This window comes from Prionailurus viverrinus, chromosome F1 (assembly GCF_022837055.1).
Source record: "Prionailurus viverrinus isolate Anna chromosome F1, UM_Priviv_1.0, whole genome shotgun sequence".
In the NCBI taxonomy this organism is placed as follows: domain Eukaryota; kingdom Metazoa; phylum Chordata; class Mammalia; order Carnivora; family Felidae; genus Prionailurus; species Prionailurus viverrinus.
Window position 1 is genome coordinate 1,156,374 of NC_062577.1, and position 25,561 is coordinate 1,181,934.

The window sequence follows — 25,561 nt, forward strand, 5'->3', positions numbered from 1 at the left end:
TCCCCATAAATATGTCACATTAAGTCACAAAAGGGAATTAGGAAGCAGATGGGATTAAGGTCGTTAGCCATTTGGCCTTAGAAAAAGGCAGATTATGCTACACTATCTGGGTGGGCCCAATGTAATCACAATGGTCCTTACATATGGAGGGGCTCGGTATGCCATTGTTGCCTTTGAAAACGTAGGAAGGGCAGCTAAGTGCTGAGAAATGCAGGCCTTTACATTTTTTAATTGGAACACATTTAGCTAGGTCCGCACAGTCCTGTCCGTCAAAGTTCTCATCAATCCCAGGATCCCAATCCTGGCCAAAACCACAGTATAGAACTTACTTGGCTGACTCCATTAGGCATTCAAGTTTAGAACGAAAAAGGTTCTACTCTGGTTGAAGGCAGATATGTAAAATGCAAACTGGGCACCTGCATCATCAGTTTTTACTTTAGAGGTCAGTTAACCTGCCAGCAGGCACATTATACCAGACGTTAAACCAGGGTGGCACTGGGCACGAGTTTTTAGGAATATACCTTAGGGGAGCAAGGGGGACAGGTGAATCTGAAAAGAGAGCATTAGAAAGATGTTAGGAGATAAGGCGATACTGACAAAAGAGGGAAGATGGAATTAAAGTCAAATTAAACCAACGGCTTACTTTTACTGAATGCTGCCCCTGATCATGCCCCTCAAAATCATCCTGCTACATACATAAAGACTACAAGTACCATTTGGAAGCACCTATCTTAGGCTGAGTATTTGATAAAGAGCTTAACTACAGGATCACTCATTCTAAGGACCATCTTTCAGGAATGGTAGGATTAGCCCTCTTACAGATAAGGAAATGAGTTACTTTCCTAAGATCACTTAGGTAGGAACAGGCAGGGCCAAAGTCTTTGTTCTTTTCACTCTGCAAGCCTGACTCCAGCCACAGATGCATTTCCCAGATTTGTTTTTTTTCTAGCTTTCAAGCCCTCCTGGTCACCTCCCAGCTGGAGGCCCCCAGCTGAACAAGTCAGGGCACTGAACAGCCAGTGGCAAGTTAATCTGGAAGTTCTTCCTTTCCCAATTTCCATCTGCTGCCTATCTCTGGCTTCCTGCCATTTGCTGAACTGTTTTTGTTAAATGCTTAAATACTAGGGTGACTGAGTAAATAAAGTATGTTCTATGGCAACCACCAAACACTTAATAATCGGAACTTGTCTTTTACAACTACACAAAATGTATGTGTCTAATGCTTGCCAGGGGCTAGGCTGGAGGGAAAGAGAAATGGAGAGTAACCGCTAATGGGTAAAGGATTTCTTTTAAGGGGGATAAAATGTTTGAGAATTAGATAGAATGATATATTATAAGCAAGTGCAGCGTACAAAGAAGTATACTCTGAATACATTATTTCCATTCATTCAGGACAAATAAATTGGTTTCACTTTGAAGTGGAAGACTGTGAGTCACTCTTTTCTTAATACTTGCAACATCTTTATTTTTTGCTTTTCAGCAAAATATTATAGCAGCAAAATATATAGAATTGTATATTCTATGAGAATATATAAAACCAGGAGGTTGTACACTTTATGATGGTGAAGTTCATGGCATGTAAGTTATATCTCAAAAAAAAAAAAAAGACTGTAGTTAACATCAAAGGAGCAGAGGAGTGCCTGGGTGGCTCAGCTGGTTAAGCATCGGACTTCGGCTTGAGTTGTGATCCCACGGTTTGTGGGTTTGAGCCCCACATCAGGCTCTCTGTTGTCAGCATGGAGATGGCTTCTGGTCCTCTGTCTCCCTCTCTCTCTGCCCCTCACCTGCTTGCACTCTCTCTCTCTCTCCCTCTCAAAAATAAACTTTCAAAGGAGCAGATATTACCAAGTGTTGGAGAAGATGTGGAAAAATTATAACCCTTAGATGTTGCTGGTAGGAAATGTGAAATGGTGTAGCCACTTTGGACTACAGTTCAGCAGATCTTCAATAAGTTAAATGAAGTACTGATTTATAATGTGGCAATTCTACTCCTAGGCACACATAACCAAAAAAATGAAAACATACGTCCACATAAAAACTTGTACACTACCAGAAAAGAGCCCACACAGCCAAAGTAATGTTGGAAAAGAAAACCAAAGCTGGAGGCATCACAATTCCGGATTTCAAGCTGTATTACAAAGCTGTAATCCACACGACACTATGGTACTGGCACAAAAACAGACACTCAAATCAATGGAACAGAATAGAGAACCCAGAAACAAACCCACAACTATACGGTCAACTAATCTTTGACAAAGCAGGAAAGAGTATTCAATGGAAAAAAGACAGTCTCTTTAGCAAGTAGTGCTGGGAAAACTGGACAGCAACATGCAGAAGAATGAAACTGGACCACTTTCTTACATCACATACAAAAATTAATTCACAATGGATGAAAGACCTAAATGTGAGACAGGAAACCATCAAAATCCTAGAGGAGAAAACAGGCAGCAACTTCTTCGATCTCAGCCGCAGCCACTTCTTATTACACACCTCTCCGATGGCAAGGGGAATAAAAGCAAACATATGCTATTGGGACCTCATCAAGATACAAAGTTTCTGAGGCACCTGGGTGGCTTAGTTGGTCAAGCGTCAGACAACTTTGGCTCAGATCATGATCTCATGGTTCTTGAGTTCGGGTCCCACATCAGGTTCTGCGCTGACAGTATAGAGCCTGCTTCGGATCCTGTCTCCTCCTTCTCCCTCTCTGCCCTTCCCCCACTTGTGCGCGTGTGTGCACACAAGCTCGCTCTTGCTCTCTCTCTCTCTCTCTCTCTCAAGGGAAAAAAAAGATACAAAGCTTCTGCACAGCAAAGGAAACAATCAACAAAACTAAACAGCAACCAAGGGAATGTGAGAAGATAATTTGCAAAAGACATATCAGATAAAGGGTTAATATCCTAAATCTATAAAGAACATATTGGGGTGCCTAGGTGGCTTAGTTGGTTAAGCGTCTGACTTCGGCTCAGGTCATGATCTCGTGGTTCGTGGGTTCACGCCCTGCAGTGGGCCCTAAGCTGACAGCCCGGAGACTGGAGCCTGCTTTGGATTCTGTGTGCGTCTCTCTCCTCTTCCGCTTATTCTCTCTCTCTCTCTCAAAAATAAAATAAAAACATTAAAAAAAAAAGAATTTATCAAACTCAACACCCAAAAAATAATCCATTAAAGAAACAGGCAAAAGACATGAATAGACACTTTTCCAAAGAAGACATCCAGATGGCTAACAGACACAAGAAAAAATGCTCAACATCACTCATCATCAGGGAAATACAAAGCAAAACCAGAGTGAGATACCACCTCATACCTGTCAGAATGGCTAAAATTAACAACTCAGGCAACAACAGGTGTTGGTGAGGATGCAGACTAAGAGGGACCCTCTTCACCGCTAATGGGAATGCAAACTGGTGCAGCCACTCTGGAAAACAGGGCACATGCACCACCCCAATGTTTATAGCAGTGCTACCGACAAGAGCCAAAGTCTGGAAAGAGCCCAAATGTCCATCAATTGATGAATGGATAAAGACGACGCAGTAGTATGAATGTTCAATGGAGTACTACTCGGTGACCAAAAAGAATGAAATATTGCCATTTTTAATGACATGGATGGAACTAGAGTGTATTATGCTAAGCAAAATAGGTCACAGAAAGACAAATATCATATGATTTCATTCACATATGGAATTTGAGAAACACAACAGATGAACACAGGGGAAGGGAAGGAAAAATAAGATAGAGAGAGGGAGCAAACCATAAGAGACTTTTAAACACAGAACAAACTGGGGGTTGATAGAGAGGAGGCGGGTGAGGTAATGGGCTAAATGGGTGATGGGCATTAAGGAGGGCACTTTTGGGGGTGAGCAGTGGCTGCTGTGCGTAAGGAATGAATCACTGGGTTCTACTCCTGAAACCAGCACTATACTGTATGTTAGCTAACTTGAATTTAAATAAATAAAAAACGTACTCTAAAAAAAACAAAAACGAAAAAACCCAAAACCCCTTAAAAACTGTAATGTTCATAGGAGCATTATTCAATATAGCCCCAAAGTAGAAACAGTCCCAACGTCCATCAGCTGACAAACAGATAAGTGAAATATGATATATCCTTTGCAGTGGAATATTAATCGACAATAAAAAGAAATAAAGTACTGATACATGGGGGCACAACTTGGGTGAATCTTGAAAATATTATGCTAAGTGAAGGAAGCCAGTTGCAAAAGGCCATATACTGTACAATTCCATTTACATGAAATGTCCTGAGTAGACAAATCTGTAAAGATAGCAGATTAGTGGCTGCCTAGGGCTGGGAGGTCTCAGCAGAAAATGGGGAGTGACTGCTAGCAAGTATAGGGTTTCTTTGTGTGATGATGAAAATGTTCTAAAATTGATGGTGGTAATGGTCGTACAGTTTTGTGAATGAACCGAAAATGAGTGAATTATACACATTAGGTGAAGTGTGTGGTATGTGAATATCTCAGCAAAGCTGTTAAAAATTTATAGGCTCGCTTTCATTCATTTTTAGGATATTTACTTAAAGCAATGCCAGATTCAACTATAGTGAGAACGTGATGTGATGCAGCTTGAAATCCTGCTTAGTCGACTATATTAAAGAGATTCAATTCTCTAAAGGAAACAGTCTCGTAATAGAATGGTAACCGGTGGGCTCAGTCAGTTAAGCTTCCAACTTCGGCTCAGGGCATGACCTCTCAGTTCACGAGTTCGAGCCCCATGTGGGGCTCCGTGCTGACAGCTCAGAGCCTGGAGCCTGCTTTGGATTCTGTGTCTCCCACGCTCTCTGCCCCTCCCCCACGCATGCTCTGTCTCTTGTCTCTCAAAAATAAACATTAAATATAAATAAATAAATAAATAAATAAATAAGTAAAAATAATACATAAAATGGCAACCAGACTTCTGTGAGGCCAAGCTAAAGGTTTTTAGAAGTGCTGCCTCTGGGTATTCACTTTCAAATGCCCCCTCTCTATAAGACAGCTTTCATACTATTCTTACTTTCTGATAATAGACTTTAGCCTGCTGCTCATTAAAGCAAAAAAACAACACAAGTGTTAGCTCCAGAAAACCTGTAAATAATGACATGTCTCCTCATACTACTGCTCACCTTTTTTTCCAGTACTAGCTTTTGGAAATACAAAAAATTATTACCAATTAACCTAGGTAAAGAGGCATAAGAGTAAATAAAGTCACCTTAATATGCTTTTTAAAAAAGTATTGAGAGAGCACCTTACTATTGCTGGTTTGGGACTGAGTGTCAAGGCTTTATACGTCATTTCACATTTGAAAAGCTATCGTATTATCAGAAAAGCGCCCATCTGCAAAATGTTGAGGCTTCGTCTCCTTAGGATCTTGGGATTTCCCAGTAAAAAGAAGCACTAACATGCCCACGTGTAGACACCTATGCAGGGACTCTCTGCACTGTTTGTGCTGACATGGGAACCAGATCCGGAGCGACAAGATGGAGACATCTTTAGGGAGCTTTACTCCAGCTAAGGAGGAGGACGCTGAACTGTGGCAGTGGAGATGGACAGAAAGAGACTAACCAGGGAGCTGTCAGAGAGACAGGATCACTCAGATCTGGTGACGGGGCACGCACTGAGAGAGCCCGAGCTTCAGCGATCTCTCAGGGTACAGGGAGAAGGCTCCCAGGCCATCCTGAAGCTGCATTCCAGGTCCTTTCCAGGTGTAGAAAGAAGTAATTCTGTCCTCATGAGAAGATTTCTACCCAGTTTAAAATTCTGCTCACCCAAATTTAACAACAAAACTTAAAGTACAAATAACAACATACCCCTTACATATATATATAAAAAAAATCCTCTATAGATACAGAGGTGAGTCACTGAATTTTAACCAAGTTTAGACCATACGACCTCTTCAAAATCTTAGGAATTCATAGCTCAGAAAGGAATTTTATAGACATATATACAGATGAACATCATCATTATACAGTCGAGGAAACTGAAGTACAGAATCATTAAGTCCCACCAAGTGACCTAGAACCAGAAGATTTGAACTTAGGTTTTGCAACTGCCAACTCCATTTTCTTACACTTCTAAAACTCATTGCATTTAAGATATATAACTTAAAGCTAATCTGTATAAAGACTATCCATAGGTTTTATAAATCATATATTTCAAATGCATTAGGAGGCAGTAATTCTACACATATCTGCTTGCTAGATAGTAAGTACTGAATAACTAAATAATATCATCACACCTAGGGAAAACGGAATAAGGTCATGCGTGGAAGGAAGGAATAAAAGCAGCCATCATCCTGAAGCTATGATTGACCCACATACATATGCAACTAGGTCTCAGTTCTCAAAAACATCCAAAGAACGTATCAGAGAGGCACAAACTGCTCTTGGATTACAGTTATTGAATAAATCAATCTATATATAAATAGCACTACATACATTATCTGATTTACCGTAGATCTTTTAAGAAAAGGCTTTCATATCTCTTTTCAAAAATCATCTTAGGGGCACCTAGGTGGCTCAGTCGGTTGAAGTGTCCAACTCTTGATTTCGGCTCAGGTCATGATCTCACGGTTTGTGGGACTGAGCCCTGTGTCAGGGTCTGCGCTGGACGGTTTGTGGGACTGAGCCCTGTGTCGGGGTCTGTGCTGGCAGCCCAGAGCCTGCTTGGGGTTCTTGCCGTGCCCCTCCTCCTTCACTTGCACACTCTCTCAAAATAAATAAATAAACATTAAAAAAATTATTTTAACTTAAGCCTACTAAGGAAAAGCAAGGATGAAGGGATCAGTCAACAGGAAAGCCTAATTATAAGCTACATTAAAAAGTTATCCTTCGAGCCCCGCGTCGGGCTCTGGGCTGATGGCTCAGAGCCTGGAGCCTGTTTCTGATTCTGTGTCTCCCTCTCTCTCTGCCCCTCCCCCGTTCATGCTCTGTCTCTCTCTGTCCCAAAAATAAATAAACGTTGAAAAAAAAAAAAGTTATCAAATGAGGGCATCTGGGTGGCTCAGTTAGTTAAGCATCCTTGGCTCAGGTCATGATCTCACGGTTCGTGAGTTCGAGCCCCGCATCAGGCTCTGCACTCTCAGCACCGAGCCTGCTTTGGATCCTCTGTCTCCCTCTCTCTGTGCCCTCCCTCACTCGTGCACTCTCTCTCTCTCTCAAAAATAAGTGAATAAACATTAAAAAAAAGTTATCAAATCATTTTATTGAAATAATAAGGATAAGTCTGTAGGAACTGGAAAGTTTCATCTTTTACTCCAAATGAAAAAACGAATAAAAATACCAGATATGGATACAATGACTGTATTTCTAATCAGGCAAAGAAGCAGAAGATGAGAGGAGACGCTCTCCTTCGTGCTCTTGAGCCTCATGCAAAGACCGCTGACTTGGGTGAAGCGGGGCTATACTAGGAGTCCCAGCCTAAGATGTGCCTGAATGTTGCAGGCTCACATGTTTCTGATGAAAAACAACCAGGGGCTGCCTGTTTTCAGGGGTGCCTGTGATTCAGGGGAAAACAAGGTCCAAAGCTCCCCACTTTAACTGCCAAACTATACACCAAACAAGAAATACTCTGGGGGGTGGGGGGGGGGGGGGAAAGAAATACTCTGAATTACTTTGTAACCAAAGTGATACAATGAAAACTAGATGTCTTATTCAACACTGATGTAAGACGTATATTAATATATGCTAACACAATTATTCACTTCTGGAGTTGGAAAGATCCCATGAAGAATTTTATGGGAAGGAAGAAGACAACATACGTTTAAAGTACCTGGTGTGAAAGCATGTAAAATAATTAAAATTTCAGCACATTGTTACGGCAAACTACTGGGAAGAGGCACAGAGAAGTGGTACAGGCATGTGAGACATCACGTGCGTGACATGCCACCCGGCTGGATCCATATGTGCTACTAGAGAACCAGCTCCAGAGTCTATTAAGAGAAGTTCGCGGTTCGTGAGTTCAAGCCCCGCGTTGGGCTCTGTACTGATGGCTCAGAGCCTGGAGCCTGTTTCAGATTCTGTGTCTCCCTTTCTCTCTCTGCCCCTCCCCCATTCATGCTCTGTCTCTCTCTGTCTCAAAAATAAATAAACGTTAAAAAAAAATTAAAAAAAAAGAGAAGTAAAGCAAGATGTAGGACAGTATACAGAGTACGGGACAGAAGATGTAGGACGTTATACAGAGTATGGGAGAGAAGACAGTTTATTTTTAGGTAGAGAACAGTATAAAAAAGGATTTTTTAAAAGTACCTTGTGCTATCTTCTTAGTGGTGCCTCTTTTGGTTCTGGAGCTTCTTTTTCCAGGTATTTTTTTGTCCTTTCCCACGGAGGCCTGCCCGTCCTTGGGGCTTTCATAGGGAGTGTCCCCCAGGTTCTCACACACAGCCACCTCACAGCTGGGGGTGCAGCTCTCATTATTGTTGAGACTGTCCTGCTCGCACACTGCAGGTCTGCCCATTGCAGTGGCACCCGGGCTCAGACGCTCCTGCCCGTCCCCGTCAAGCTGATTTTCATTTTCATCCGATGCAGAAGCTAAGCGTGTTACTGTACTTCCCACGCCGTCACCAGGATGATACCCATCTTGTGGTTCTAGCTGCAGATTGTATGTAGGAGTTTCGCGGTCATCCATTAGAGCATCTTTTGTTGAACCATTTATGTTTCATCAAAGTCCTTCCATGTCTACAATGACAAAAGAGAAAAAAAGCTATTTCATTTTCTAAACCCTGGGTTCCCGTGATCGCGGTCTCTTGGGTCGTTTCGCTGTGAGCAGGGAAAGGATGGACATGACCACAGCTCACTCCTACTACTTCTTCTCGCTCACCACCCCACCCAACCTCCACTGGTTCCTGCTTGAAGACAAGCGTTCTCAACCCTCGCTGTGTGTTTACCACCTGGAGAGCCTGTCCAAGATGGAGCCCTGGTACTGATATACTTAGGTAAGTTCTCCGTGTCACTGTCCCGTGCATGATGTTGGGACCCCTATCTTAATGAAAGCAATGCAACTACTGGTTAAATGAGGTCATCTGCTAAAATCCATCACTCATATGTTATCCCTGGATACTTACCAGACAAATGAAAGCCGGATAAGTCCTCATCTGGCCGAAAACAGCAATATTTGCCAACGAGCACATTTAGGATATTTTTTAAATACATTGAAAAAAAGGTACGTAGAAAATTTGGGGGGTATATGCTTATACCATAGTCTCATTACATCATTCATTTCCACAAAACAAGCCCTGGAAAGTACCTTAGAATTGTCAGCAAATTCCTTTTATACAATTGAAAAAAAAAAAAAAAAAAAAAAAAGGAGGGCCACAATTAACTCTAGACTAGTTTAGACTTGGAAAATCTAAATCTGCTCCAAGGATCCTTCTAACATTTTAAAACTACACAAAACAGATTCTAAGCCTCTCTTGTCAGACATGTCTTGTCCCTTCTTATCCTCCGAAAGTATATTACATTTTAAGGAAAAATTATGCCAGCTAGAATTTAAAATTTTTTGCTTGCCAATCATTATTTTGGGTTTGAATCAAATATAATATTCCAGTTATCTGAGAAAAAGTTTAATGATTTTTTTTTAAATTCTTCAAATTAACAGAAATGCTTATTTGGCCTTTAGAATCATGTAAATAAAGTATAATTCTTTCAAAACATGAAGACAAAGTACAAAATAAAACATCAGCCCTACCTGGATTGTATCACGTTTTCAACGTATTTTGCAACTGGAGTATTTTATTTGATTCAAACATAAAAGTACTGGGGGCGCCTGGGTGGCGCAGTTGGTTAAGCGTCCGGCTTCAGCCAGGTCACGATCTCGCGGTCCGTGAGTTCGAGCCCCGCGTCAGGCTCTGGGCTGATGGCTCAGAGCCTGGAGCCTGTTTCCGATTCTGTGTCTCCCTCTCTCTCTGCCCCTCCCCCGTTCATGCTCTGTCTCTCTCTGTCCCAAAAATAAATAAACGTTGAAAAAAAAAATTAAAAAAACAAAAAACAAAAAACAACAACAAAAAAAACCCCCATAAAAGTACTGGCTGGCAAAGATAAAAATATCTAAATCTGGATGGTATCATTTTCCTTATACTACATCTCTCTACTAACTTAGGTTTAGCCCTGAAATAAATTCTAAACAGAGTATAGTTCTTAATTTAAAAAGCTATTATTTTAATGAGGTGTCTTCGAGATCACTATCATGAGAGAACCCAGCCTCAAATGACTGTTGAAACGTCTGTGGCTGGAGGAGCCTGGGTGGCTTAGTCGGTTAAGCGTTTGACTCTTAGCTCAGGGCTCTGTGCTGGGCATGGAGCCTACTTACTAAAAAAATAAAAATAAAACCTCTGTGGCTAAGACAGACAGAGATCAACAGAACAGGAGAGAGAGCCCCGAAATAAACCCACATGTATTTTGTGCTATGACAAAAGAGGCAAGAATATACATAATGGGGAAAATATAATTTCTTCAATAAATGGTGTGGGGAGAACTGAACAGTCACATGCAAAAAATGAAACTGGACCACTTTCTCACACCAAATATACAGAAAAATAAATTCAAAATGGATTAAAAAGACCTAAATGTGAAACCTGAAACCATAAAACTCCTAGAAGAAAACAAGACAATAAACTCTTAGATATCAACCTTAGCATCATTTTCTAGATATATCTTCACAGGCAAGGGAAACAAAGACAAAAACCTATGAGGAGTACATCAAAATAAAAAGCTTTTGCATAGCAAAGGACACCAACAAAATGACAAGGCAATCTACCGAATGGGAGTTAATAAGGTTAATATCCAAAATACATAAAGAACTTCTACGACTCAACACCAAAAAGCCAAATAATCTGATTTTAAAAATGGGCAGAGCACCTGAACAGACATTCTGCCAAAAACCAAACCACACCAGAAACAACCCAAAAACATAATAGATGGCCAAGAAAACATGAAAGGATGCCCAACATCACTAATTATCAAGGAAATGCAAATCAGAGCCACAATGAGATATCACGTCATACCAGTAAGGATGGCTAGTGTCGGCAAGACAAAAAATACTAAGCGTTGAAAGAATGTGGAGAAAAGGGAACCCTTGCACGCTGTTTGTGGGAATGTAAACTGGTGCAGTCACTATGGAAGACACTACGGAAGTTCCTCAAAAAATTAAAAATAGAACTACCATCTGATGCAGTAATTCATTCCACTGCTGGGTATTTACCCAAAGAAAACAAAAACACTAATTTGAAAAGATGTATACACCCCTACATTTATCACAGCAGTATTTACAACAGCCAAGTATGGAAGCAACCTATGTATCCACTGATTTAACGAATGGATACCGAAGATGTGATATCACATCTTCGGTATCCATTCGTGTATATATATATATATATATATATATATATATATATATATATGCGATGTAATGAAACTCAACCATACAAAGGAATGACATTTTGCCATTTGTGACAATAGGGTCTTATACTAAGTCACATGAGTCAGATAAAGACCAATACCATATGATCTGACTTATGTGTGGAATCTAAAAACCAAACTAGCCAGCCAAACAACAATAACAACAGCAAACAGAAACAGAATCACGAATACGGAGAACAAACTATTGGTTGCCAGAAGGGAGGGGGTTGGTTGTAGGGGCAAAAATGGTGAAGGTGATTAAGAGGCAGAAACTTCCAGTTATAAATAAGTCACAGGGATGAAAAGTACAGCATAGGGAGTATATTCAAAATACTGTAGTAACTCTGTACAGTGACAGATGGTAACCACACTTACAATGGTGAGTATAGCAATACATAAAATTGGAGATTATGTTGTACACCCGAAACTAATATGACATCTTATGTCAGATATTACTTCAATAAATAAATAAACAAGTAAAGGACATGTGGCTAATATGGTAGAAACTACCCAGATGTCCACTGATGGATGAGTAGATAAACAAAATGTGGTATTATTCATAAAGGGAATATTATTTAGCGCTAAGAAGGAATGAAGTTCTGATATATGCTAACACATGTACGATCCTTGAAAACATTATGCTAAGTGAAATTAACCTGACACAAAAGGATGAAAACGGTATGATTCTACAATAGGCAAATTGATGGAGACAGAAAACAGATTAAAGGGGCTGAGGGCAGGGGAGAAAAGGGAGTTTTGGTTACAGAGTGTTTGCTTTGGGTGATGGAAAAGATCTGGAAACGCAGTGGTGATGGTTACACAGCAGCATCGATGCAATTAATGCCACTGCGTTGTAGAGTTAAAAACGGTGAAAATGGCATACTTTATGTTTTATATATATTATCACAATAGTGAAAAGAAATGTGTGTGGCTATGAAGGAAAAATGTCAGCCCTTAAAACTAGTAACAGCCTTAGTTATTTCTGATTTAAACAATCAAGTTATATTCTGACATGTATCTGAAAGTACAGACATGTAGGTCACGTGCCAAGGAGGAAGTGGAGAGCAGAAAGCAGTCTAGAGAGCCACAAACAACCACACTTACCTCCTGTTAAGTTTCCATCATGTGTTAGAAACTGTGACAGGCACTTTACACATTTTATACCTAACTCTCCACGCAAGCCTACACAGGAGGTACTCATACTGTGTTTCAGATGAAGAATCTCAGGCTTGGACAGGCAAAAATAAGGGGAGTAGAACTGGATGTGAAACCAGGTCCTTCTCACAGGAGTCTTGTGCAGTCCAGTATCCAAAGGCTGAGAACTCAGGCCGACTGAGGCTCAAATGCTGGTGCTGTCTAGCCTCTCCAGGCTCCAACCTTCTCATCTGTAAGTGGAGAACCACTGTACCCACCTCAGAGTCAGTTGTGAGGCTCAGATATCATGGCAGGTAACACACTCAGTGGAGTGCCTGGCCCGCAGTGAATGCTCAAAGTTAGCCATCATTACTCCCTGAGAAACCTTATAGGCCGGTGTTCAACACTGGTAGGTTTATTCAAGTGGGTCCCTAGCCTTCCTGCAGGTTCAGAAACAGAGCTTTTCCAGACTTTCCAGAAATGATAAACTAATGCTAACCAGCATCACTTGAAAATGCTGGAGTTTAACTTATCATGGGAATATTTCATTTGGTTACTAGAACACCTAAGCATCAGTTCTGCGCATCCCGTTTCAAATGATTAAGCTACCTAGAAATTAGTGATTAAGGCTTCTTGGTGAGTATAAAATTACAGATCGCATTTCACAGTTTTGTTGAATGTCATGTACTGAGCCCTGTGTTCAACTTTTCAGATCAATACTCTTATTCAGTTCTCAGAATTACCCTAGCAAATAGGTAACTTTTAGTACCGTAATACTAATGAAGAACCCAAGGTTCTTATGTCTTCAAGACTCATTCTGCTAGTGAGGTCAGAAATGGAACATGGACCAGTTATGATTCTGAGGCCATACTCTCAATCATTATGTTCTAAGGACAAAGGGGGAGAAACCAACTGAAAGAGCATTTCACTCCAGCTGTGGTGTACCTCAAGGAAAACATTCCACCTACAGCAGGGGACACGGCTGTAACGACCAAGGAGTTCAAGTTCCCGGAAGTACTCTCTTTTCCGGGGAACTTCCGGATCCACACGAAACACCGTTTCCTATGGCTCGCCTTCTTGTGTTGAGAACTCTTTCCGGCCTCAAGACGTTTTGCTGCCTACTGTTTCGTGATAACGTAATTTAATTCTCAAAAGGTAACTTTGTAAACTCCTTTCCAACACTAATTCTCACAGTCTTTCCAAGGTGTGAATGTCCTATAATTATTCTTACAGGGTATCTACCAATTATTCAAGGCCTGGCTCCAAAGTCCACCCCCACCCCCCGCCCCCATCCCAGGTCTCCACTCCAAAAGACCCGTGCAGAACCTACTGCTCTTAACCGCTGTGTCACACACACAGCCCTTCCCAAATCCTGCTCTGCACTATGTGTTTCTGCACAAGTGTCCTCTTAGATTTAAGCCGCTTGAATACCCATAACCCAGCCACAGATCATTTTTATCTTTCACAATACGTAGCTCCAGGCCTTGGGGTTTTGAGACACAATAAATGCGCAGGACTGACTCTGCATGGTTGTGAGCACTGCCCAAGTTTCCAGCCTCTTGGGTGAAAACAGCATTCCTAATATGTACACTGTGTTAAAGTCATCTGACGGGTTGACTCTGTGCAGCTGAAAATTTCAAGACCTCATATCCAAGTCAGGCTTAGACAAAGCTTGAAAAACCACAAGGCTTTGTGGAACAAGCTTTAAGTAAAGCAATAATTGAGAGTAACAGACCAACAAAAAGAAACCCACATTTTGTCAAAAATACTCTCAATCCCAGGTATAATTTGACTTCCTCTTTTGATACATCCTAATGGATATCTGCTGAGATTAAATATCAGATGTCACTAAAACTAAAAACTTTATAGGAATGGTTAAACATATAATACCCAATTATCTTATTAAAACCCTTGAAGGAGATTTTGAGTGACGTTTTTCTATAATCCATACCAATTAGGCCTCAATACATACTTTCTTTTTTTTTTTTTTAATTATTTTTTTTTAACGTTTATTTATTTTTGAGACAGAGAGAGACAGAGCATGAATGGGGGAGGGTCAGAGAGAGGGAGACACAGAATCCAAAACAGGCTCCAGGCTCCGAGCTGTCAGCACAGAGCCCGACGCGGGGCTCGAACTCACAGAGTGCGAGATCGTGACCTGAGCCGAAGTCGGCCGCTCAACCAACTGAGCCACCCAGGCGCCCCCTTTTTTTTTTTTTTTTTTAATAAGCTCTAGACCCAACGCAGGGCTTGAACTCAGAACCCTGAGATCAAGAGTTGCATGTGCTACGGACTGAGCCAGTCAGGTGCCCCTTCTTAAGAATTAAGATGCAACCCCGAGTTGAAATTTGATGACTTCATAGTCAAACCAAAATTTGAAGGAAGGCAGTTTCCTAACCAATAAGATATTGTATTAACCACAAGTTCAAATTTGGCTACTCTGAGTCAGTTCAGAATTGAGAAGAAAATCACCATACACATGTTGTATTTACTATGGGGATTAAACATCACTTTACATTTTACCATCTTACTACATATTCCAACACCCTTACTTCCCAGTGCTAAATCTCAAATTTTCTGTGATTTATGCTTTGTTTAGATACACGTACCTGTAGGCAATATTCAGTGTATCAGTAATAAAAAGTATGCCTTAGAGGAATGATTTTCAAAAATTTTGCAACCCAGAATAAGAAATTCATTTTTCACTGAGATCCTGTACACACAAAATATGCATCTATAATGGCAACAAAGGTTCCTTGAAACTAAACACATTCTGATACATTCTCTATTCTATTTGATACTATTTCATATTTTTAAAAATGTTGATCATGGTGCCTGGGTGGCTCCGTGGATTAAGCATCCAACTCTTGATTTTGGCTCAGGTCATGACCTCACAGTTCATGACACTGAGTCTGTGTTGGGCTCCCCAACTCATTCATATCCTCTCTCTCTCTCAAAATAAATAAACATTAAACACATTTTAAAAAGGCTGATTGAGATCCATTAGGTTGATTTCATACTCTGCTAATGAACTCTGACCACAGCAACATGTTATGAGGTGGTTTCTAGGAATTAATAGTATCTTAACCTGAGGACAACCATCCAAGGACCAGAGAAGTTTGTGATTATCTCCAATTTGTTTTCTGAAAACGATGACAATCATGTGAAACTCAGACATCAACTTCATTAAAATGTCCCTATAATTTTAATATCATGATTTTTGCTAATTTATATCATTCCCCTCCCCTTAAAATTTAATTAAAATATTAAGCTTGATCCAGGGTCCCTTAACCGACATCTTCAGCATGAGGTATATTCTATAACTGTGCTGTTCAGTGTGGTAGCCACAAGCCACAAATGGCTACTGAGCATTTAAATATGCACAGTGAGACGGAGAAGCTGAATTTTTACTTTTATTAAATTTCAATTAATTTAAATTTAAAAACAGGTATCAATTCAGCTATTGAAAAACCTATACATGTTTGGAACAAATGGAGTATGTGAATCTGCTTTCTTTTTTATAATTTTTTTCATGATTATTTATTTTTTTAACATTTATTTTTGAGAGAGAGAGAGAAAGAGAGACCAAGCGAGTGGGGGAGGGGCAGAGAGAGAGGGAGACACAGAATCTGAAGCAGGCTCCAGGCTCTGAGCTGTCAGCACAGAGCCTGACACGGGGCTCGAACACACGAACCACGAGATCATGACCTGAGCTGAAGTCGGACACTCAACCAACTGAGCCACCAGGTGCCCCTTCATAACTATGTATTTTGAGAGAAAAAGAGAGAAAGAGAATGAGAGAGAGAGAATCCCAAGCAGGCTCCATGCTGTAAGTGCACAGCCCTACGTGCGGCTCAAACTCATGAACTGTAAGATCACGACCTGAGCCGAAATCAAGTGGTGGACACTTAACACACTAAGCCACCCAGGTGCCCCTGAATCTGTTTTCTCACCTGTAAGTTAAAAGTCTAAATATAGATCAAGTATTTCCAATGAAAAATGTGTCCAAATTGAGATGTACTGTACTTGTAAAATACATACCATATTTCATTTCAAAGACCACTGTGAATCCAAAGAATGTAAAATAGCTTATCAATACTTTTAAATACTGATTATATGTTGAAATAATATTTTGATCTAATGGGTTAAGTCAAAAATTATTAAAATTAATTTCACCTTTTAAAAAGCTTCTTTACTGTGGTTACTAGAAAACAAAATTCTATATATGGCTCACATTTTATTTTTACTGGACAACGCTGCTCTCCAGGACACTGTCTGGACAAGTGCCACAGTAGCCAGTCATGGCTCATGGTAATCACTCCACCCCGGGTTCATTCTTGCTTATACATGTTATGCTGTAGGCATTTCCTGGCCATAGATGTTGCTATTACTATGATTAAACAAGGTAAATAGTTACTGAAGGAAATAGACTCTATATGCTTTTTTTAAAAGGATTTTTTTTTTTTAATGCTTATTCATTTTTGAGATACAGAGAGACAGCATGAGTAGGGGAGGGCCAGAGAGAGAGGGAGACACAGAATCCGAAGCAGACTCCAGGCTCTGAGCTGTCGGCACAGAGCCCGACGCGGGGCTCGAACCCACAAACTGTGAGATCATGACCTGAGCTGAAGTCGGACGCTCAACTGACTGATCCACCCAGGCGCCCCTAGACTCTATATGCTTTTAAAATCACTTTGCATCTGCTTGTCCACATGGACGTTCAGGACGTAAACCCCAGGATCACGCCATCCTTTCTATTAGGTACTTCTTGACGTCCAGATTAACTAGTGGGACAGCCTTACGGTAATCTTTCTAAATACTTTGATTTCTATGTAATGGCACAGTACAATAGTTAACCAGATTATTTTAATACTTCTTTAATAAGAATAAAAAGCAATTTCATAATAAGAAATTCATTCTCGGGGCGCCTGGGTGGCTCAGTCGGTTGAGCGGCCGACTTCAGCTCAGGTCATGATCTCACGGTCCGTGAGTTTGAGCCCCGCGTAGGGCTCTGGGCTGACAGCTCAGAGCCTAGAGCCTGTTTCAAATTCTGTGTCTCCCTCTCTCTGACCCTCCCCCGTTCATGCTCTGTCTCTGTCTCAAAAATAAATAAACGTTAAAAAAAAAAAAAAAAAGAAATTCATTCTCAATACAGAAACAAGAAAGGTCATAAAAATGTGTGCTGTAGGAAGGAGGATGAAAACATGACAAAGTACGTGACAAAACCACAAGACTGTAAAAGAAAACACCAGAAAAATGATCAGTTACAGTCAAACGTAAGGTAATGATTCTAAGGAAGAAAATAACAAACATGGATGTTTATTTATACAGAGAATGAGTCTAGAACACGAAGCCCGCAATGTTGGGCCCCAAGGGGGACCTAGGCGTGCCGGTGGAGGTGGGCGCGACAGCCAGGACCACAGCCCCGGAGAAGCAGAATACCGGTTCGTCAATCGTGTTGGAGCAGGTCAGGTCCTGTCTGGAGCACCTGGCGAAGAAGGACCTCCACCACGCCCGCCCGCCACCAGGAGAGCCCTGAGTTCCAGCAGCAGCTGGGGGAGCCCCCAAGCAGCCCCAACCCTGCCCCTCCAGGCTAGGCTCTGGCCTGGGCACTCAGCACCTGGCTTAGCTACCTTCTCAAGGGCTGGCCTCCAGCCTGCCTGGGCCACCCTTCCGGTACTCCCCTTGCCTGCCTGGGCCAGACCCCAGCACCCGGCATCCCTTCCTTCAATCAGGTGTGGGCCTGCTGCCCTCCCGCCTTGCCTGCCCGCCCACTTCCGGGGCACTTCCCACTCCACTCGGGCCTTGAGTGTCCACATTAAATGGGTCTCCAACACAAGAAGGAAGAGGAGGAGAAGAAGGAGGAGGGGGAGAAGGAGGAGAAATTAACTGCAATTATGTGACTCTTAAGCCCCAGACAACCTTGGGACAGATAAGCTAAGTGAAAGAAAGCATAATTTGTTTAATCTTTCTCCGTTTCACAACGGGCCTCAGCTCAATACAGGTTCCACACATCTGCAGAACCTCTGAGTGCAAAATCCATTACATGAATGGAAATGATGGGTCAAGAGGCTCATTGTGGGTACAGCCAAGCCGTGGGCAGTCACCACCCTCCTCTTTTGCCTCTCTGTCAGACCCAGACATATACAAGTTTTACTTGAAGAAAAAAAAAAATAGAAGCAAATCTCTAAAACAGTATGAACTCAAGGACATCTTCAGGCATCCAGAAACAGATACATTTAGCAATAATTTCTAACAATATTTTCATTTAACAATCAGTAGAAATTTTGCCTACCCCAGGGTGACCGACTTTATGATTCAAGATGCTCCTAGAAATTAATGACTTCTCCATCATTTGAAGATAAAGGGTGAGCAAAGTCATAGCATAGAAAGTTATCTGTACTGGCGCGCCTGGGTGGCTCAGTCGGTTGAGCTTTGACTCTTGATTTTGGCTCAGGTCATGACCTCAGAGTCACAAGATCAAGCCCCAAGTCAGGCTCTGTGCTGAGCATGGAGACCACTTAAGATTCTCTCTCTTCTTCTCCCTCTGCCCCGCTTTCCAGCTGTCTCTCTCTCAAAAAAAGTTATCAGTACAACAGATGCATTTTTTTTTTTTTTAATTTTTTTTTTTTCAACGTTTATTTATTTTTTGGGACAGAGAGAGACAGAGCATGAATGGGCGAGGGGCAGAGAGAGAGGGAGACACAGAATCGGAAACAGGCTCCAGGCTCTGAGCCATCAGCCCAGAGCCTGACGCGGGGCTCGAACTCACGGACCGCGAGATCGTGACCTGGCTGAAGTCGGACGCCCAACCGACTGCGCCACCCAGGCTCCCCAACAGATGCATTTTGTTTAGTTTCACAGTTAATGCCACACACACAGAGGGCATTTCACTAGGTTCAAATCTAAGTTGTGCTTTCTTGGTTTTAAATACTTCTTTGCCGCAAAACATATTGCAACCATACTTTGAAGCCACAACCAACAGAGTAAGAACTGTAAAATACTTTCTGGTTCGGACCGTAATGACCCCTTTTAAAATAAAAATTATGTTTACTACTATATACCTACTAAATATTTTCAGGGAAGCTGTCTTACTAACTTTTAAACTTAGAGCACTTTGCTACACAGCTAGTAATATCAAGCTAACTATACTTTCATTGTTACATATACACAAACACATAGTTCATTAAAACCTTCCTTTAAGAGGCCTTACCAAATAGCATTCCCTGAATAAAATGCTGACTATTAACAGTAATCAACAGTCATTGAATATTTACGAAGTATCAGGAAGTGTTTCAGGCAGATATTTATATATATATAAAATTTAATCCTCACACAGATCCTACAAGGTAATTCTATAATTAGAGCTGTATTATCGAGAAGGAAACAGCAACAGAAAGATTAAATAAATAGGCCAAGGTCACGCAGCTAGTACGTGTTAAAGTCAGGATTCAACCTCAAAGGTCCTGACTCCAGAGCCTATATACCCTTAACCACGATAATCATTTTTATATTAATTTTAAAAATCAACTATTCTCAGATACACATTTTGTAAACAACATATTGCTAGCTTGAAGGAGACAGCAACATAAACAATTTCTCGTATCTTCAAAGGCTTTCCAGTTCAGAAAATAGATTAAGACAAAATAAAACCCACCCATCAGACGGTTCGGTTGCTGTACTCCTCAAACATGATGAATTCGTTTCTTTGAGGTTACACATTAATCTATATAAAGCCCTGTGAGAGATCATCTTCAAGAATCTGACATGTACCCTTGTACACACAGGGTAACTAATACGAGGCAGATCTCACATATTTCCTGAACCAACACCACAGCTGGAGAAGAAGAAATCAAGTACGAGTCTCCAAACTGTTGACAGTGCACCGCTAATGAGCAGAGAAATTCATCACACGTATAGCCATTGTACGCACGTTTGTTCATAACTTACAAGGACGCATACTGGGCTAACATATGTGTATGCATTCACTTTTACATACATGTAAAAATACACATTAAGAAAGAGTTGCCGACTACCTCTGGCAAAGGCAGACTAGCTCATTTCAGACAAACCCTCCCGCTGGTAACAACTAGGAAAACTGGCAGAAAGTTTCAATCTGGAGGCCAAAAAAGCTGAGCAGAGCTTTTAACAAACTTACAGACCTGGCGGAAAAACTGAACTTCAGGGCTTGCCAAGAAACGGGGAGCCTCAGGCTTTCATGTGAGACCTCAAAGGGCTACTCCCTAGAGGTGAAGGTGAGCCTATAAAAGAGACCAGCTTCAGAGGGACTAAAGCTCAGCAGAAACATCTTCATGCGCCGATCAGTCAGGTTGATCTGCCGGCAAGGTAAATAAATCCCCCCTGGGAGAAGAAATCCAATGAAGGCTCAAATTACCTCCACGAGTTTTCAACCATAAGGTCCAGTATATAACTCGAAGTAACCAGGCACACAAGAGATCAAGATTGGACAAAAAACTGAGAGAAAGCAGTTAAGAGACACAGATTCACGTGAGATCTATATATTGGGAGTTCAGTTACAGGAACTTAAAAATAACTCTTGCTAAAATGTTCAAGGACTTAGAGGCATCTGGGTGGCTAGTCGGTTGAGTGTCTGACTTCAGCTCAGGCCATGATTTCAAGGCTTGTGACTTCGAGCTCCACATCGGGATCACTGCTGTCAGCACAGAGCCTGGAGCCTGCTTTGGGTCCTCTGTCGCCCCTCTCTCTTTCCTCCCCTGCTTGCGCTCTGTCTCTCAAAAATAAATAATCACTTAAAAAAAAAAAGTTCAAGGACTTAGACGGGTAACAGAAATTTCAGAAGAGAACTAGAATTGGTAATAAGCAGCAGAAGCAAATAGTTTACTTTGTTTTTTAATCATTAGATTTGAATTTTTAAAAATCAACTATTCTAGGGGTGCCTGGGTGGCTTAGTCGTTAAGCATCCGACTTCGGCTCAGGTCATGATCTCACAGTTCATGAGTTCAAGTCCCACGTCAGGTGAGCACGAGCCCCGCTTTGGGTAAGCTCGAGCTCCGGGTGAGCCTCACTTCTCTCTGTCTCTGCCCCTTCGCTCACTTGCACCCCTCCCCAAAAAATCAGATATTCTATTAGATATCAGATCAGATATTCTAGATCTTAAAAATACAGTAACTGAGGGGTGCCTGGGTGGCTCAGTGGGTTAGACATCTTGATCTTGGCTCAGGTCATGACCTCATGGTTCGTGACCTGGAGCCCTGCTATGCTGTCATCGCAGAGCCTGCTTGGGATTCGCTCTCTCTGCCCCTCCCCCACTTGAGCTCTCTCCCTCTCAAAATAAATAAATAAACATTTTAAAAAGCCCCACAGTAACTGAAATTATTCCAAGTATGGAACTCAAGGGTATATTTAACCTTTAATATATACTAATTTCTAAAACAGTTTAGAGCGAAAGAAATAAGTGTGTGACAACTTTTGAATTCATTCAAGACTGTCTATGAACTTTTTAATCAAATCTAGAAAATTTGTATTTAAATGAGTTGTTAAGGAGAAAAACAAAAAGAGTAACTTTCCTATACTCTATTTTCTGGTGCTTAAATCCAGTCACTGATACAGACTGGGCCTGGCTAAGCATACTTTACCATCAAGAACAAACCTTTCCCCACAATACCTACTTCTTGCCTTACACTGATTTATGAGTATTTTCTATCTCTGATCATTTTAGAATAAATACCAGACTCAATGAGAACTGATACTCCCAAACTTCTAAGTTATAACTAAATTAACGTGCGTGCAAGATAACAATCAAATACTGTCTTTCACAGAAGCACACTGACTACATACTTGCTATGTATTTGTGCCACCATCAACGGTCCTGGGTAACTGGAGAGCTGATACATTGCCACAAGGCCCAACTGTGTTGTTTGCATCAAATGTCCTTGATGTTTAGTAAATAAATGTTAGCTTTGAGTCCCAATGGTTTATTTTGCAGATCCTAAGACAAGAAACAGAACTAACACTGAATTCAAGGATAGCCATGGATAACATGGAATTACATTCAAAATATCTGGAGAAAAAAAAATTTTTTTTTTGCCACATTAACTTCTCACAAATAAATGCTGTGCTGTACTTTGCAGGGAGAAACAGCAAGACAGAAAGAAGCTGGCTAATAGCTATAATAAAACCACTGCTCCAAATCCTCAATCATTAGTGGGAATCATTAAATGTATCAGTAAGGATCCTCTGAAAGATTTTTAATCAGAGGAGTGACATGATCAGGTTTATACATGAGAAAAATCACTTGTGTTGATCTTTTTAATGTTTACTTATTGGGGTGGGAGGGGCAGAGAGAGGGAGAGAGAGAATCCCAAGCAGGCTTCACACTGTCAGTGAGGAGCCCATCTTCGATCTCACGGACGGTGAGATCGTGACGTGAGCCGAAATCTAGAGTCAGACGCTTAACCGAATGAGCCACCCAGGTGCCCCACTCGTGTTGATCTTTAATAATATGAGGTTTCCTTTCTTTTTCCAGGTGAGATATGGGCTGCCGATAGGAAAGGAGAGGGTTAGCTGAGAGGGAGCTGTTATGCAGTTAAGATAACAGAACAGAGCACGGTCCCTGCACCAATGGACCAACGACAGCCCAGACTGGGGGGTGGTATGGCATCCAGGACACAGGCAGGGACACTGCCCTTAAAGAGGAGAAAAGGGGCACGTTTCCCGTTGTCCCAGAAGGATGCGGGAGAGTAACACCGGAGTTGAGTTAGAGACATTTCTAGGCCATAATGCATCTTTCTTTTTTTTTTTTTTTTTTTTTTTAAATTTTTTTTTTTTCAACGTTTATTTATTTTTGGGACAGAGAGAGACAGAGAATGAACGGGGGAGGGGCAGAGAGAGAGGGAGACACAGAATCGGAAACAGGCTCCAGGCTCCGAGCCATCAGCCCGGAGCCTGACGCGGGGCTCAAACTCACGGACCGCGAGATCGACCGCGAGATCGTGACCTGGCTGAAGTCGGACGCTTAACCGACTGCGCCACCCAGGCGCCCCTGCATCTTTCTCAGGAAACAGGAAGTAGGGTATCTGCTCTAGAGGGAAGCACAGAAAAGGTTTAAAACCCCACTGAAGTTCACTCCACGAGAAATCCAGTCTCTAGTCTACCTGGTTGTATGTGTTGCCTTCAAGTCAATCTCATGGTACACGTATGCCTCAAAATAGCAGCTGAAAGGAGATGCTTTTAACCTAACCTTCTACATGAGTGCAATGTGTCAAGAGAAATGCTGGAATGTTCTCACTGTAATGGGAAGAGATTTCTTCAGCCTATCTCAACGCCAATTTTCACTGGTGTTCTCATTTTTCTGTCCTGCACAGCTCTGACACTCCTCTTCCTACTTCTTTATGTGAACAAGAAAATGCAGTTTGTAAAATCCTTGCCTCTGGTTTATTTCACTTGAACAAAATGAATTCTTCAAGTCCTGGCCCATATTGTAACTGTTCTCAGTGTAGACCAGCGCCTCATTCAGATTCGTCCTATTTCTCAGCACGGATTTTTCTGACACATACACAAGATTAAATTCTTATAAGACAGTCCACATACTGATTTAATGAATCAAGAAACACGAGTTCTGATATTAGCTCTTTTCTTAGGACTTAAGCTTCTCTAAGAGTTCTCCAAACTCTAATGTTTGATGATTTTAGTTATTAGTTCCCGAGTCCTCTGTTAGTTGTCTTTTACTGCTTCAAGTCTAAAACAAATACCACTTTCTGGTTCACTACTACGTGAGCTGTAATCACTTGTTGATCTAGGCAAAAATTATAGCTACAGACAAATTCTTCTGCGACTTACACTGCCTGTCTTTCCTTATCTTGAAAAACAGTGATGCGAGGTTGCCCCTTGAGTGGGAATACGATGCTTCTGCCCCACATACGGGCGGATGCTAGTTTGAACTGTTTACGTAACATGCTACTAATTCTTTGTTTCTTACCTAGTGCTCGTTGTACCCGAAAGCACATCTTTGGCCGGCACTGAAAGCTTAGTACCAGGACCCAAAACAAAGCAAATCCATCTCTACGTGGAGACTGAACCTTGACCCCAGAAGTAGAGTGCTTTAACTGAGCTAACCCAATGTTAATGTATCAACCATGATTGTCTACTGTGACTAAGACATACTTCCTAGATACAGTGGGGCGAAGACAGACACAGATGAGAAACTGTCACCTAAGAGCTTACACTCTAAGGTTAGCGCCTAAAATATAAAAAGAACTCATACAACTCAATAGTAAAAAAAAAAAAAAACAAACCAAGAAACAAACAAACAAAAAAACCAGGTTAGTAAAAAAATAATCTGATTTAAAAATGGACAAAAGACCTGAATAGGTATTTCTTCAAAAAAAATTTATGAGGGGCTCAGTCAGTTAAGCATCGGACTTTGGCTCAGGTCATGATCTCACAGCTCGTGGGTTTGAGCCCCATGTCGGGCTCTGTGCTGACAGCTCGGAGCCTGGAGCCTGCTTCGGATTCTGTGTCTCCCTCTCTCTCTGTCCCTTCCCCCCTCATGTTCTGTCTCTCTTTCTCAAAAATAAATAAACATTAAAAAAAAATTTTTTTAAAGATTTATGAAAAACCAACAGGCACACGAAAAGATATTCAACATCATTAGTCATTAGGGAATGCAAATCAAAACCATTATATCATCAGTTAGAATGGCCATCACTACAAAGACAAGAGATAACAAATGTGGGCGAGGATGTGGAGAAAGAGGGAACCCTTGGTGGGAATGTAAATTGGTGCAGCCACAACAGAAAACAGTATGGAGAATCCTCAAAAAATTAAAAATAGAACAACCATATGATTCAGCAATTCCGTATCTGGGAATGTATCCAGAGGAAATGAAAACACTAACTTGAAAAGATATCTGCACTCCCATGTTCCCAGCAGCATTTTTTATAATAGCCAAAATATGGAAACAACGAAGCGTCCATCTACGGGTAAACGGATAAAGACATTGTTCTATGCACATGCACGCGCGCGCACACACACACACACAATGTAATATAATTCAGTCCTACAAAAACA

At 41.3% G+C, this 25,561-nt stretch overlaps 1 protein-coding gene across 2 annotated transcripts in view; it reads right to left on the reverse strand.

Moving 5' to 3' along the window:
• CNST (consortin, connexin sorting protein) overlaps window positions 1-25,561 on the reverse strand; it is a 121,426-nt gene that overhangs the window by 65,728 nt on the left and 30,137 nt on the right. For both annotated transcript variants that reach the window (XM_047841250.1, XM_047841251.1), the window contains exon 2: window positions 8,231-8,659. In XM_047841250.1, coding sequence (XP_047697206.1) covers window positions 8,231-8,609 — 379 coding nt within the window. In that variant the 5' untranslated portion in view covers window positions 8,610-8,659. The remainder of the gene's footprint in view (window positions 1-8,230; window positions 8,660-25,561) is intronic.